The sequence below is a fragment of the Danio rerio genome, chromosome 4, assembly GCF_049306965.1.
Source record: "Danio rerio strain Tuebingen ecotype United States chromosome 4, GRCz12tu, whole genome shotgun sequence".
In the NCBI taxonomy this organism is placed as follows: Eukaryota; Metazoa; Chordata; class Actinopteri; order Cypriniformes; family Danionidae; genus Danio; species Danio rerio.
In genome coordinates, this window is record NC_133179.1 from 25,903,512 (window position 1) to 25,921,249 (window position 17,738).

At 33.6% G+C, this 17,738-nt stretch overlaps 1 protein-coding gene across 10 annotated transcripts in view; it reads right to left on the reverse strand.

Moving 5' to 3' along the window:
• Positions 1 to 517: 517 nt before the first annotated feature.
• The window catches only part of tmem110l (transmembrane protein 110, like), a 220,690-nt gene continuing 203,469 nt past the window's right edge, over positions 518 to 17,738 (reverse strand). For 8 of the 10 annotated variants that reach the window (XM_073945732.1, XM_073945735.1, XM_073945734.1 and 5 more), the window contains 8 exons: positions 12,130 to 12,178; positions 11,942 to 12,037; positions 10,600 to 10,721; positions 9,215 to 9,327; positions 6,234 to 6,317; positions 5,530 to 5,658; positions 1,325 to 1,405; positions 518 to 1,233 (listed from right to left, as the gene is read on the reverse strand). In XM_073945732.1, coding sequence (XP_073801833.1) covers positions 1,174 to 1,233; positions 1,325 to 1,405; positions 5,530 to 5,658; positions 6,234 to 6,317; positions 9,215 to 9,327; positions 10,600 to 10,721; positions 11,942 to 11,997 — 645 coding nt within the window. In that variant the 5' untranslated portion in view covers positions 11,998 to 12,037; positions 12,130 to 12,178 and the 3' untranslated portion in view covers positions 518 to 1,173. 10 annotated transcript variants of the gene reach the window in all.

Genomic DNA, 17,738 nt, shown 5'->3' on the forward strand with positions numbered 1-17,738 from the left:
CACATTGCTCTAACTGAAAAAAGGTGATCTCAAAATAGTTTATGAATCTTCAATTCTGACTTCTTAACTCATAACAATTTTGAAATTTAAACTTAATCTTTTACAAAGTTTAATTCTTAAAGAAAAGTAAGAAAAACAGAGTTATAAAGCCAGAATTGACTTCTAAATTCTCTTTTGCATATTTATAAAATGCAATTCTGGTTTCTTTACAAACAACTTCTATTCTACAAAGTTCTCAAAGAAAAATTAGAATTGCAAGTCTATTGCTGGGGAGAAAAGTCTAAATTGTGACATATAAAAGTCTAAATGAATATAATATATTTCTGACAATTGTTAATTCACGTCTCTGATTTTGACGCACAATTACGAGAAATGTAATTAATTTCAAGCAATTCTATCCAAAACATTTTTTTCATTCCAACTTTAAGAAAAAGGTCAGGACTGCAAGCTGATATAATATACAAACCCATAAGAATTGCGAGATCTGAGTGTGTAATTACAGGAGAAATGATGCAAATTACTTTTTTGACTTTTTAATCAGAGGCAGAAACAAGCTCCCATAAATAACATATTTAAAAGAATATGTTCTTTGTACGTTTGGTGTGATGTACAAAAAATAAACTGGACCATTATTTGTTCATCATAGGCACGCGTCCAACACAAAGACTACTAAAAAGTACTATGATACTTTTATTCTTATGTTGCGTTTAATATAAAGTCGCAAGTAAAAATATTACAATTATTCGAATATTCGACTACAGTGTGTCCCACTCACACCACAAGATGGCGCCATGACTTAACTAAATCATTTGGCAAATTCAAGAATTAAACTTTAAACATTAAATTTTTCCCAAAATGTTTATAGCAATGCTAATTCGAAGTGAAACATTGATACAAACCACACTTATAACCCACATAACATATATTGCACGTCCATACAATTTCCGCAGCAAAATATATTAAAGTAACATTTCACACTGAGCTAACATGTCAGATGTCCCACTGAGATTGGCATTCCAGACTTTTCACGTAGGAGACGGAAGTTTCGAGCTGTCTGGAACATAGTATTAGTATTTTGCCATTGTGTTGTTAGCTTAGCATCATGCTAACAACAAACAACTGGAGTCCTGTTTCATAAATAGGTCTATTTGTGTGGTTGCGTTGAGATTCCACCTAATTAAAGGTCCAAATCCATTCTTTCCTAATCAGGAAGCCGCCTTCGAAGGTAGTTGCCTATATAGGGAGTAAAACAAAGCAGCTCACTGGCTTTAGCGATTTAGAAGTAAACTATACTTCCAAAAGTGTGTTAAACCTCCATGCTGACTCGTATTAAGGCTTCTTCTGTTGTGACGTGATCTTCCTCTTCAGAACACACCGCTGCTTCATCATCTTTCTTTAGCAGCACCTACACAAACACACAAACATAGTATGAGGTCAATCGAAAAAGCCTGAACAGATCTTACACTTGATCCTTTTCCCATTCATGTGTTTGGAAAAAATTAAAGTGACATAAAACAATAAGTGGTCAGCTGAATTAGGCTACTTTTATACGGTGGAAATTAAAATTAGAGAACAACATCATTACTTCTTAAGTTCTAAGCAGATTTTCTAAGCAGGTTTTTCTGATCAAAGTTACATTCTTTCAGCAATAGCAAGAAAAAGTGGTCGCTCCAAAACTGTGACTTCTAAAATACTGCATCTTTACATTGTCATTAAATCATTCATGTTCCCCAAAAAGAATGGTGGTCCTTAAAAACAAATGAGAGAAAATAATAATGCAGAGAATTTCAACGGTTAATCAATTGCCTAAGATGGCAGACAAAGAAGTTACATTGGTTTTCAGTAGCTCCCATACTAATCAGCTAATTACTCGACATTATTCAACACAACCCCATGGTTTTGGTTGTGATTTGGCAACAATCTTTTTTGGTAATAGTGCCGAGAAACTCTACCCCAACCTTGTCAGAGGATTCACCTAAACCTAAATTTTGGCCCTTCTCCCCCCAAATAAAAGAGCCACAATAGAGATTAAGAGGTTGCCAATCCATGACCTAAACATTGTGACGGCAAAATTAGTGGTGATGATGAGTTAAGCCTTGCCATGGTGAAAGTGTTTGACACATGATGGAGATGATTATGAAAACTATAGACACCAACCTTGAGCCCTTAGGCAAGATTAGGCAACAACAAGAATATCACTTCAGCGGAGAAGTTAGTGTTGAGTGTGAAACCCTGTGTTTTAATCTTGTAAAGTCAATGTATAGAGCTCTAATATGGTGCTGATTCTTAACATAGTGTTTCAATGTCGAAAGTAAGCTGACCCAACAACAATGAAAACACTATTTTAACTTTCGCTAAGGAGAGAACTGTGGACAGACAACCAGTCCAAATTTAAGCTTAGTGATGGAATCTCAAAGTCTGATGAGAAATATTGTGTTCACAATCAAACTGTGGAAAGACTGAACCTAAAGTGTGTGCAGAAGACAGTAAAGGTGGATGTGAAGCATCTCTTTGACAGCTACACAAAAGAGTGAATGTAAAACATTTATAAGAAGCTCCTTCGGCAACTTGTGGTTTCTTCCATTCTTCCATTAATCAATCAGCCAAAAATGTACATGCAGCACATTAAACCCTGAACACAGCAAAACCGGTGAAGCAGATTCTTGAAGCTGAAAATATTGAAATAATGGAAGGGCCAAAGCCCTGATCTAAACCTGAATGAAACTCCTTGGTGACAAAGTTCTGGCTAAGAAAACTGACTAAAGTCAGTGAACTTTGGAAGACCCTGAAGCTGTCTCAGATCAAAGCAGAGCAGAGTGAGAGACTAATGATGTCCAAAACGAGGATTGTGTTTTTTAATGCCTAGTTTTCAACACTAACATGATTTTTTGAATAATAAACATTACCTAATTTCTGGAAAAAAAAATCTAGTGTTCATAAACTATATGCTTCTGTAATTCTGATGTCCTCCTTCATACTGGCACTCATAAAACACACTTTTCCACAGCATGAGCTTATGGAAACATGTTCTAAATGTCACTCCTCCCGCTGAACAAACGGATGATTTGTGAGTAGTTGGCACACTACCAAAACTGGAGGAGTGAAGGAAAGAGGGATGAGCAAAAAATAAAAGCGGAGAGGAGAAAATCAAAGAAAAAAGATGGGAAAGACCTCCTATTGGTCAACATGTTGACACCAATTGACACTAGAAGTCAGTGGCCTTTGGAAAAGTCTTTGGTCGAATGACGAATATAAGAAATAAATGGGAAAAAATCTGTCCAGTAATCACATTCACACAGCACAATCCCACCATTCAAAAAGATGAATACAAGACACAAATACACAATTAAACTATTCATATAGAATCTCAGAATGAAAACATTGATTTCAGCTGGTAGATTTCATGCTTAATATTACATGCAAGAATCAAGCCAAACTAATTTAAACACGCCTGATTTTGTGTGTTTTCCCACTAACAAAAAAGATAATACATCTTATAGACATCTTATAATTGTAATTATAGGTTTATTTTAACTGTGAGAGACAGAATAGCAACAAAACAATCCAAAAAAATACATTAAAAAAAAAAGTTATAGACTGATTTTTATTTTAATGAGTGACATGCGTATTTGATCCCCTATTAATAAGCAGGTTTTCTGACTACCAGGTGTCTTTTATACTGGTAAAAATCTCAGTTTTCTTACCTGTATAAAAGACAGCTGTTCACAAAAGCAATAAATCAATCAGATTTCAAGCTCTCCACCATGGCCAAGACCAAAGAGGTGACCAAGGATTTCAGAGACACAAATGCAGACCTGTACAAGGCTGGAATGGACAACAAGATTATTGTCAAACAGCTTGGTGAGAAGTTGACAACAGTTGGTGCAATTATTCACAAAGGAACGAAACACAAAACAACTGTCAATCTCCCTCAGTCAGGTGCTCCATGCAAGATCTCACCTTGAGGAGTTTCACTGATTATGAAAACAGTGAGGAAACTGCCCAGAACTACACAAGAGGATCTTGTCAATAACGTCAAGGCAGCTAGGACCATAGTCACCTGGATAACAATTGGTAACACACTAAATTAAAATCCTGAATCCTGGGTTAGAGTTGATTTGGGGGGTGGACTGTAAAGGGGTGTCGTCGGACAATAGTGAACGGGCGGGGGTGTCGCGGAAAAACGTGAAAAGCAGACAGGGGATGAGGGCGGTTGAGGAGGGGGATCGGTAAAATGAGGTGCCAGATCCGGAGAGTTCTGGCACAAATTAAGCCCTGTATATACGCGTGCGCACACACACACACACACACACACACACACACACACACACTCAAACACACACACACACACACACACACACACACACACACACACACACACACACACACACACACACACACACACACACACTCAAACGCTTGCTTGCACCCACGCACGAACGCACGAACGCGCACACACACACACACACACACACACACACACACACACACACACACACACACACATTTGATTTACATAATTTGAAGTGGTTCTAAACTTTTATGATACATTAACTTGTGGTTAAAAGTCAATAAACTCATGCTTTTGACAGCAAACATGTTTTGGTCCTGATCAATATTGGTTCGTAATATTTAATCTATAATACTTCATTTAAAGTACTTTCTTTCACATTTCCTTTTGTTTTGCATTTTTTAAGGATAGCATTTTTTAGATAAGGTCATATTATGTTTGACTTATTATGCAAATACTGTATATTTAAATGAAAAACATGGTTCTCGAGGTCATTAACACGGTATATGCTATTGAGTAATTTTCAGTAAGTAAACTCATTTATTAAGCTATTCGGACAGTACATAATACACTATACTATACTACTATAAATATTTGAATATTATTATATATATTTTAATAATTTTATAATTATTCTTTGCATTTAGCTTTTTAGCATTGATTTTTTTTCTCCTCAGTGTGACTTAAAACTAACCATTTGAGAACCATTGAATTAAACTAAACAGGGGTAAAACGTCCAAAGGGACAGAATTGTGGAACAGGGTCATTAGGATCAGATTTAGGAATTTTTTCTGACTCATTCTTTCCTGGATCTGAACAAGGATTTGCTAAACCCAGAAAATAGAAACTCATGGGGTTCCCACATGATGATTTGATGAAAGAAAATCCTACAAGAGGTGATTTATTAGTAAAATATGACCAAACATTTGCATTTGTTAACTTAAAGGCAGCGTAGGAGACATTATGCACATTTTTTTAAAATATGCACATCTCAGCATATCCATTAAGCCTTTTTTATGTGCAATATTCCAAAATGCACATAAAAACAGTTTGCTGGAAACACTACAGTTATTACAGTTATTATAGTTAAAGTATTGCTTTGCTTACATTTCACCCTAAATTACTATTGGATTGTGTGTGGTGCACCATATTATTTGCCATTTGATTCAGATTGTGAATATTACATAGATTATTTTCTAAAACAAGTATTCTTTTATGCATCTGATGAATATTCTCACCTCAGCTTCATCATTGCTCTCATCTGGCAAAGCGTCTACTTGTTTCGGAGAGTCGCGTGAGCCTTCCAGAGACGTCATCTTCTTATATTTGCGCATTGTTAAACTGTCCACCACCCAGAACATTATAGACTGAAACACAAACATAAGGCATTATATTACTTCCACATACTTACAGGATGGATGGATGGATGGATGGATGGATGGATGGATGGATGGATGGATGGATGGATGGATGGATGGATGGATGGATGGATGGATGGATGGATGGATGGATGGATGGATGGATGGATGGATGGATGGATGGATGGATGGATGGATGGATGGATGGATGGATGGATGGATGGATGGATGGATGGATGGATGGATGGATGGATGGATGGATGGATGGATGGATGGATGGATGGATGGATGGATGGATGGATGGATGGATGGATGGATAGATAGATAGATAGATAGATAGATAGATAGATAGATAGATAGATAGATAGATAGATAGATAGATAGATAGATAGATAGATAGATAGATAGATGACAGACAGACAGACAGACAGACAGACAGACAGACAGACAGACAGACAGACAGACAGACAGACAGACAGACAGACAGACAGACAGACAGACAGATAGATAGATAGATAGATAGATAGATAGATAGATAGATAGATAGATAGATAGACGTTATGCATGTTTTAAGCATGACTCACGTTGACTATGAAAGGCACGATAAGCATGACGATGGCCAGCTCCAGCTGTGGGTTTGGGATGTAATCCAGCACCACCTCCTCCAACTACAACACACAAAAAACAGCCATCAAGCCTTACAGACATCTATCTCTTAAATAATGATAATATAATAATAAACAATTGGATATTTTTTTTTATCTATCTCTTTGTTCTGAAATAAAATAAAAAACTACAGGAGGTAAGTCTAACTGGGTCTTATAATGTGATTATCGTAATTGTAATTAGTTTGCATTTGATTTGATTTGTAACTATAGTAACAATTTTCTTAAGGAGAAGAATTTTCTTAATTTCACCTAACGCCGCAAACTACTAATTGCACATTACTATATTATTAAAGGCTACAATTAAAAACATAGCCCAAACAATGTTGCTTTTTAAAGCTATATCAATTAAAACATAAATACCACAGTTAAATAGTAGATTTAACATGGATTAAGCAAGTACATGTAAGGTGAGATATTGATTTATGTTTACATTGTGCTATAACGTGCAGTGAAGAAGGATGGAATGGATTTATTAACACAAGGCTCACTGGAAATATGTGGTTTTTTAAAACCACAACAGCATACATTTGACTGCAGATTCTAGGTAAAATGAACAATAGGAGGCATTATGACATTTTGTTCCTTTTCACACATGATATACATGATATTTAAAGGGACATGTTATTGATGAATAACATATCATTTTCATGCATTTCTTTGCACAACAGCAAATAAAACTTACAAAACTACTTAATGATGTCTATAATGTGTAATCCTATTTATTTGCTTCACATTTCTATATACATGGACGACTTTTCTGGCATGGTCAGTTTATACAATGTTGTACTTGTGATGCAGAGTGTTTGGATTTGAGCCCAGTGAAGCACTGCTTCACAAAAGAGATAAAGGCAATGTAAAATCAACGGAAAACCTGTGTACTTTCTCTTAAGTTTACTTATTAAAACACTATCGGTTGGGTTTTGGTCAGTGATTTGCTGGGTGATCTGTATTAAAAGCCCCACCCTCTCTTGGATGTGTACAAGATGGCTGTGTATCTGAATTGCACTACAAATTGTATTGTAAGTATTTCAAATTTGCTAAAATGTACACAGCGCCCTCTAGTGGATTTGTCGTTTGAAACATGCAACAAAATGGACCTGAAGCAACGTATTTTGCACTGCATCTCATTGCATTGATTTACTTATTTGAACTGTACATACCCACTGCACATGAACATCTGTATATATGTACACCCCCATTGCACATTTACATTTTTAATCATGTTTATTTATCTGCACACTACTGATTATTACCAGCAACCTGTACATATATTAATTTATTGTTAATCTCTGTTCATAGCCAATACAACCTGTATATAATGTTCATAGTACATCCATCTGTAAATATCAGCATAGTTTTTTTTATAACTGCACTTTATAACTTATACCTGTATCCTACACTTGCTGCTATTGCACTGCTGGTTAGACCTAAACTGCATTTCGTTGCATTGTACTTGTACATGTGTAATAAAAATAAAGTTGAATCTAATCTAATCTAAATTTTATGTTTTGCAAAAATGTAGACTGAGGGACATATTTTCATTTAGACTGGATAAAATAACTCAAATTTGAGTAAATGCTAGCCCAAAGTAACAAATGACACCATTATTTCAATGATGCCATTTTTTAAGATTAGATGTGCTAAAATCAAGTGACGCTTGATACAAAAAAAAAATCAAGCAGAGACTAAAACATTAATATTGGAAAGTAAAAATGAGCATCAAGCCATAAAAATAAATATACATTTATTAGTATCAATATAAACGTAAATGTTTTAATAAAAAACATGTTTCATATACCAAATTTTATGTTTTATTACTGGTCAGTAAATATTCATAAATAAACATTCTGGTCTAGTTCACCAACTGCACTTGGTGCAGATTGAAAGCCGACTCATGTGCATCTACTTCACTGTTGGCTTCCTGTACTTTTCCCCTATCTTTCAATGTCTCCTCCTCTTCCCGAACACATAATCCAGTAGTTGTTGCTTCAGTTCGGATCTGGTGCCAATTCAGAAGACAATTTAATTTGACCTCTGCTTCAACATTAATGTCCCTACTGGGAAATCATGTTTTCCCTATTCCTTACGGATCCTGTTTTTAAGCAATGGTATGCAAGGTTTAAAAAAATTTCTGGGCCTGTATAGAAATGGTCTTTTTTGTAACTATACACAACTTTCCTCTGAAATGGAGTTGTCAGAATCCCATTTTTTAGATTCTTACAGGCTAGACATTGCTCTGCTACTTTATTTTCAGGTTACCCATCTCTGCCTAAGCCACAGGTATGGGAAGAGTTACTGCAACTAAAAAACATGTTTCATGTGTACAGTGATTAAAAACATAACTGTATTTGTTTCGAACTAAAAGACAGGTACTACAATTTTAGTACAAATACACTGTTACACACCAGTACATGCATAGCTTTTTTTCAAGCTATAAATAAAACAAGACTAAAATTGCATTAAATAGACAAATAAATATTGAGCACATTAATTAAAATCAAAAATTTCTATTATGAAAATCATGCTTTTTCATCATCTTTCCATCCCATCTTCCATACTAGAATGCATTTCAAATAGTATTGTGTTTATAGGCATGTAATTTGCTCATTTAATAATAAAAAGATGGAATGTAATTACATTTTTTAGGAAAATTGTAATCATTTTTATAATTAGTATTATTAGTAGTAGTGTAATTAGAAAAAGTACAACCACTTGACATATTTTTAACACAAGCAAGCTGTTACATATCATTCACAGTGGGTACAGATATACTTGCTGACTGTAGTTCAGTGTTTCTTTAGCTAGTTTTATTAAATATTGTTAAAGAAAATTAGGCCAGTGTTGTGGTGAGTCTGTCACAATAACAGAAAGTGTGAGTGTGTGAATGTTTATCTTACATTGGTCCATCCAGGAATGAGCAGCACCAGAGAGACCACACTTTTCTCCAGAGCAACGATGAGTAAATACACTGAACACTGAGCCACCCATGCCAAGACTCGAGGAGGATCACCTAGAATAGAATTAATAACCATTTATTTACATTTTGTGTCAAAAAATTCGAGACTATTGATATTGCAGTGCTGTTCTAAATGGATCAGTACCACAAACACAAATAAACAACTAACAAAAAAAGAGATACAAACAAAATTTAATGAACAAATATTAATAGAAAAGAGCACTACATCAAGGTAAAACATAACAACTGTTATGTCTTTGAGATTCTAGACCATAATCACAATTATTTACATGATCATTATCTTTATTTTAAAGCATCAATATATATATATATATATATATATATATATATATATATATATATATATATATATATATATATATATATATATATATATATATATATATATATATATATTAATATATGTAAATAAACTACGAAATTTGTCAATTAGTAAATATGCCTTTATAAATAACTAAAATGTCAATATATTAATACATTTATTTAAAAAAAATAATAGAACTTTCATTAAATAAACAAAACACAAAACATGTCAAAAAACCTTGCATAAATAAACAAATTAAGAAATGTAATTACAAATTATTATTATGTGAATATAATTATTTTACAAACAAACAAGGTGTAATAACACGTCAGTAAATAAAATAAACAAACTAACAATTCATTATTTACCCATTTTTATGATAATTATTAATTTAAATATTTACTGATATTTAACAAACAAATGTATTAGTTTATGTAGCCTAGCAATCTTATTCCTCCCTGTACAAAGACGTATTTTTAAAATCATTTAAATAATGATTACTAAGAGGAAATAGCAAATGTGCTGATATTTTAGCATATCATCAAATTGTTTATTTTTCTATTTGAACGTTTTTAAATGTTCAGCTCCCAAACTTTTCTGGTATATTAAACATGTCATACAGTCAAAACAAGGATTCAAAAACTGACCTAAGCAGAAAAGTAGTCAAGAACAATTACTTGGCCAAAAAAATCTGAAACGGTGGGCGTTGTCCATCTGCTTTGTGTAAATGTGTGTGCAATTTTGTTTTGCTATGGTGTTTTACCAAGGGAATCCCTCAGAAAGTACGGGGAAACTACATCTAAGCACATTTGCAAAATCTATTAAGCAGCGCCCTCTGGTGGCGAAATGTGATAAACGGATAAATCGATTTCTTTTGTTTTGGTTCTTGTTTTTTTCTGGTCAACATAACAGAATCATTCAACTTTTACCTAAGCTCCTTTCTTTTCTTTTTTTTTTTATCTATTCAATCATTAACAATGGAGTTTATCACTTTTACTCACCATATTCTCCGAACATTAGCAGTGTTATCTGTTTATGTTCCACTATTTTGGAAACAACTTTCACTCCCACCCAGATCACAAGCATTCCCAATGTGGCATCCAACAAGAAGTTCAGCAAATATCTGTCAAACAGAAAACAGACAGGTAATGTCATGTTAAAGCTATACACTCTAAAAGATATAGATGACATCTGAGAGCTCTTTCGTCCTCCACAGACAGCAATAGTCCTGACTCATTCAGAAAAATACCATATTATCAAGCTACAGGAATACTTTTGTTTGTGTGTAAAACAAAAATTACAACATTGTTACATCTCCTCAGAGGCAGCATAGGGTGTGTTTATGTGATGAACATTTATGTGTAATTTTTCTAAACTTTAAATGAGTTGGGATTTGGGAACCTTGCTATCTATAGAGGATTAGAGAGCACTCAGATTTCACTTGAAATCATTTAAATCTGTTAAACAGCAAAGTAGGTCCAAGGAACTCAAAAAATTTGGAAAATTATTATTTTCTAATAAATAGTAATTATTTATTGACTTATTTGAATATTTTTCCACATTTTTCAAGTGCCTTTGAATCTGCGGATTTCTGCGGAATTATTTTGGGAGTATCATAAATAAAACATTAATATGTGAAATAAAAAAATAATATCTTTTTAACTTTTATTTAATGTTTAAAATGCAAATCCAATTAGATCCACTTTATTTTTGTAAACAAAGCAAGTCTCTCATATAATATATCTACTAAAAGATAGAAAATATTACTTTACAAAGTGCACTGTACATAAATCAGATGAACATTTTCGTATTAGTCAATAATATTACTATAATTAACTTAAAAACTGAATAAACTTAGATTTACTCAAGTAAATAAACAGAATTAATGATGGGCTAAAAATCTGCGAAGATTTGCGGTAAATCTGCGGAATTCTGCATGCGCAGATTCCGCGTGGGCCTAGCAATTGGTCATTTTTTCATAGAGCGCCCATTTAAGGGTTACCTTTCAAGTTTTCACTAAGTTTGTAAGATATTAAACCATTCTAAAGAGACAGAAGGTTAACCAGACAATAACTGAAGTGAGACACTTTCAGCCGAAGGAAGTTTTTTTTAGCTGTAATCTTTCTTTGTGCTACAATCATTTTTGTTCACTATTTCTGACCACTGTGTTCTGCTCAAATTAAAATGTTTTTACTGTTGTAGTGGCTTCGTTGTATTGTACAACGCTGTTCTACAAGCATGGTATTATGACAACAAACTTCCCTTTACATTTTGGATGATGAATTAAGTCTAAAAAACAATTAGTGTTTATAAATTCTTCTCTAATTTTGATAGCACACTCACAGAGAGCAGGGATCTTCATTGGTGAGTGTGGAAAGGAATATGTTGGCAAAATGCATGAAAAGAGCCCCGACCGCTTGTTTAGAAGTGTCAAAGAACCTGGAGGACAAAAAGACAGAATAAGAGCTCTGTTTTATTTATTTTTTTATTATTATTTTACCATAAGTTTGAGAAATGTTAAATATCATCACCAGATCTTCCAAGGTCTTCTTATTCCAACAGGTTCACGAAACCTCTTCACTGTAAAGATAAAGACATAATTTTACTAATACGTCTTCTTCAGGTCACCGAGATATTTAATTGATAAAACATATACAAATACTACAGTAAGTAAAAAATATTAATTCAGTTTAAAAGGAGTTTTCAATTTGAAAATATTTAAAAATTTTATTTATTCATATGATTCCAAGCTGAATTGTTAGAATCATTACTACAGTTGTCAGTGTCACACGATGCTTCAGAAATCATTATCAATATCATAATCATTATCAATGAAGTCATAGCAAGTCTATGACTAACAAAGTATAAGTATTGCACTAATAGTAGCATGCTTAGTGTTGCTAGCAATGTTAAAACAAGTCAATCATGAGCTAAAACATCCTAATTGGTACTACAATGTTTGCTATGTTTGAAACATTTTAGTTAAACAAAAACGTAAACACGGTAGAAATATAGCACTGTGTTAAGACATGTTAAACTTGCTAAAACATTCTAGAAACATGCTAGAAAATAAATAATGCTAGCAATATGTCAAGTACAAATCATGTTGGCTGTAAGGGTTAACACATGCTAACAACAAACATGTTCATAATGTAATAAAATAAACTAGTAATATGCTAGCAAAATTAAATAAATATATAAGTAAACTACTAAGTAAATCGACTGATTAATTAAAAAAAAAGATAAACAAATCTAAATAAATATGCAAGTAATATGAGAAGTTGTTTGCTTTAAGAAAATGTGGCTCCAAACCTAAAAAGTAGTGCTACTTCAAGTCTAAAGATGGACTGTTTTTTAATAATGTCAAGTAATAATTTGAATGATATCCAAATGTGATTAAGAAACATGTAGCGGTTTGGAGCCAATGGAGAGTAAAAACAAACAAACAAACAAACAAACAAACAAACAAACTAACAAACAAAAAAACAAACAAACAAAAAACAACAACAACCCACACACACACACACACACAGTTGGAAAACATTACATTAGTTAACAAATTATTAAATCAAAATTTAAATCAAATTTGATTTATTTCAAAAACATAAAGCATACTTATCAAAAAGTAACATTAAATATAATAAAATAGTTAAAAAAATAGAGGTTCGTTCTCATCCAAAATGTCCACAGACTCTAGTGGTTCAAAAATGTTGCAAGTTTCTTTATAGTTAAAGACTAAATGAAATATATTGAAGAAAGCTGCTGGAAATCTGTAACCTTTGGCTTTCATAGTAGAAAGAAAAATACTATAGAAGTCAGGGGATACCAGCATTCTTCAAAAAGTATTCTTTAGTTTTCAACAAAATAAAGAAACCTCCACAGAGTTGGAACAAGTATAAAGTAGGTAAATGATGATATTATATTCAGAATTTACTCTTTAATCCTGATATAAATGCTACATGACAAACAAATGAATACAATAACAACTAAAACACAAATACAGTGCCTATAGAAAATCATCATACCCCTTTGAAATATTGACTTTATTTGTCATTCAGCCAGAAATCAAATCAAATTCCAAAGAACTTTCGCAGTCTTTAAAATGTTTTTGTAGCCTCTTCTCTTAACATGTGCCTTTCTTCAACTTTATGCCTCAGGTCTTTTGAAAGCAGGGAGTAATGTGAGTAAACCAGGGGAGGGCAAACTCGGTCCTGGAGGGCCGGTGTCCTGCACAGTTTAGCTCCAACACTAATCAAACACACTTAACAAGCTAATCAGTGTCTTCAAGATCACTAGAAATCTATAAGCAGGTGAGTTTGATTGGAGTTGAAGCTAAACAGTGCAGGAGACCGGCCCTTCAGGACCGAATTTGCACACCCCTGGAGTAAATGTATAGAATTTCACAGGGTGTAATGATTTTCTAAAGGCGTATGCTGTTGCTTGCCAAATCAAAAAATATATGAATACAAATTGGAATTTAAATGCAAGGTTACCATTGATGTACATCAATGCTCCATAAAGAAAGAGAGTAATCAGAGAAGACTGAAACTTAGTGCTAACCTAGGTAACTGCCACACATTGAAGCAAATCTTTTTCAAAAACGCAAACGGTTATTGTGTAATCAACAACTATACAGAAGCAGGATTATTATTGAACGTCTGAGGAAACCAACAGTGATGATTTCAGCAAAGATAAGCTGCCAAATAGAAGCCAGGAAATGCCCAGAATAACAAAAAGGAAGTGCATACAGTAAAAACACAAGCATACGCAGAGGCTCAACAGGGTTTACAAAGTACAAATGTGTCAACCTGAAACTGGCATTTTCTGAAACCCAAGTAAAAAAAGTATGTTTTGCTTCAAAAACAACAACAGATTTCTGATAAGAAACTAAAGATTTGGATAGCTTTCCTCCATACACAGCAAAAAGTTTAATGATCAACAGGAACAGCAAAGTTCCATGGTAATGTATAACTCTAAGGCCAGAGGTCTTTCACCATGTGGTATTGGGTTATTCGGTACATGGCCTAGAAAAACAAACTGTTTTTGGGAAATATTGCTACATGTTCACTTTGCATGATAAAAATGTGAGTGGTGCAAATCTTACCACCACTATTTCTAAGATATTTTAAGTGTCATTTAAATGTTGCTATGCAGATGTAAGGGTGTCCATGGCAGTTGGACATCACTAATCTCTCACAGACATTACTAGTCTCTCACAAATTGGTCTCCTGTAATCTTAGACTGCTCTTCAGTCTCTTTCATTTCAGTTTCATTTGGGTTTATGTCAGGGCTCTGGGCTGCCCTTTCATTATATCAATGTTTTAAGCTTCAGGACTCTGTTTTACAATTATCGTCCTGCATGTAAACAGCTGGCTGATTAGGCAATTGAAGAATAGAAGGAACAACATGTTGCTAAAGGAGCTTCTGACCAATGTTTACATTTACCATCCAACCATGAAACTTTACCTCCACCTTTTATGACTTCTGCACACACTTTGGGTTCAGACTTTCTAAAATTTATGATGAAAACAATGTTTCTCACCAAACTTAAAGCTTTCATCACTAAACTTAACTTTGGACAAAATATGCTCCTCAGCAAAAGTTAAAATAGTGACCAAAATCTGCCTCTCTAATCCTACCCAAAACCTAAACCCAACTTCTACCTTATTAACTATTAATAAACAGCTAATTAGTAGTTTATTAAGCTAATAGTGTCAGTTAATGGTTTGTTACTACAGTTAATTGTGACCTAAACTAAAGTGTTGTTTGATTATTTCTACCAATGAAGGTTTGTTCAATGCAGGGCTTTCAGTCCAGATTCTCTTCAATGTCAAAACACTGTATGTGGAGATACAGATCATTACAATGTTCGGAGCTGAACTGAGAATCAATTCCAGCTGCAGTGTTGAACTGTTTGACAACTGAGATTCTGCAGATTATCCTGTCCTTTCACACATTTGTCTTTCATGGATAATCAGCTGATGTGAGGGATTTAAACAAATATGTAAAGATGCAATTTTCTAAAAATCACAGACTAGTATCTAGAAGCCTCATTGCTTAGTTTTTCAATCTGCTGTCTGAGGGGTTTTCAGTCACTATAGAATGGTTCACAATCTCACAAAGTCTGTGAAAACAGAAATGTTGCTCTGTCAGTTAAATAGGGTGGTCAGATAATTCAGGAAATTACCACCAGATGCAGATTAACAGCTATAACTGAGGATCTGAAAATGTTCTCAGTGTTCTTCAAATGTCTCTGTTTTTTTTATTCTGTGCTTCATAATAAATAATAATATGCAAGTGACCTCGAAATTTCCACATTCACAATATAAAAGAATGTAAAATGGCTTGAACAAAGAATTAAAATATTATTACCAAATATTAACCATGCAAACCCTAAACTGTATACTGAATAAGCACATGACATAGTTCAATACTGGGAAACAAACAAGTCTGAATTGGACCTTAGGGGTCAAATTGGAAAGTCAGGTCACATGACTTGAACCCTCCAGCTGGAAATGAAAAATGTAGCTTGAGTTTAGAGTCTTGAGAGCATCACGTGAACTATAGGAGTGAATGCTGTTATCATAAAACACATATCTGAGGATTCCTATCTTACATTTTATTTATTTTTATTTTTTTGGTTTGTGGAAGAGTCAAATGCTACTTTCTTAACCCTTTCTTACGTAAGATTGAATACTTCAGCTGACACCCCAAGTGAGTTTTTTAATGTGACTGTTATTTAGAATGCATCACTTATATATTTTAATATTCATACATCTAGTTTACCGCATGACACATCACAGCCGCTGCAGTGTAGAGATATGAGCTTCTGGATTTACAACATGTAAATTCATCCCTTGGGTGTAACTAAAGTCATCTCCTGGGTGTTACAAGAATGTTCTGTGTGGTTGATAGAGCATTTGGATTGGTGGTTTGGAGATTGCTAGAGTGCAGCTATGTAATTTCTAGAGTTTTCTGTGTGTAAGATGTTACTAGGAGGTCAGTGTGGATGCTGAGGTACTGGGGTGGTTGGGGTGTTATGTGGGAGTTCAGTGTGGATGCTGAGGTACTGGGGTGGTTGTTAGGGTGTTATGTTTTTATATATACAAAGCTTAACTCTCTTGTTTTACTTCTTGGTTACTCTCTTATTTTCACAATGTATAATGAGAGAATGTTCTTTTAAAAGAACACTCCACCTTTTTTTGGAAATAGGCTCATTTCGTCACCTTAGAATTATAAGGTTGTATCTGACATTTTTCTTAAAATTGAGTTATTGACTAATTTATTTTAGGTTTTTTTTTTAAAGTTGTTACACACATACTGTTTGCTATACGGAATGCAAAAACTTTGATGCTCAATATTTCAAAATCATTCAGAACTCTGATAAAACCTTATAATTTCCAGATGACGATTTTACAACTCTGCTTAGTTAAAAAGTTGAGTTTTACCATTTTTAATCTATTTAGCTGATCTCCAGATCTGGCGGGAGGACTTTAAGCTTAGCTTAGCATAAACCATTGAATCAGATTAGATCCTTAGCATTATGAAAATCAAAACTTTTCAAAAAAATATTTTCACATTTAAAGTTTAACCATTATGTAGCTACATTGTGTAAAAAGACCAAGGGAAGATGAAAAGTTGTCTTGGTCTAAAGTTGGTCTAATCTGACTTAATGATTCACGCTAAGCTAAGATAAAATTGCTTCTGCCAGACCAGGAGTTTGGCTGAACAGATTTAAAAATTGTTAAACAACTGTTTAACTCTAAGGGACTAAAAAAAATCGAGTATTCCTTTAACTATTGCCAAATAGCTCATCCATCATGAAACAAACAGATCGCTATAGGCACTGTGTTTGCAAACTCTTGCTTTGATTGTGATCCAATCAATTTCCAGTTGATAAACTCAAGCCATGTCCTACATATATACTCACTAAATGTCCAATTGATTGCAGAAATATACAAAATTATGGATGTAAAAAGACGTGTAAAAAAAATAAATAAATACATTTTTAGAAACTATCACTATTCCTGAATTTTTACAATGTGCATATTTGTCATCTACAATTATGATTTGTTAGCAGGTGACAATTGTATATGTATTGAATGCTGTCTAAATGCCATGTTTCTCATTTGATGATAAA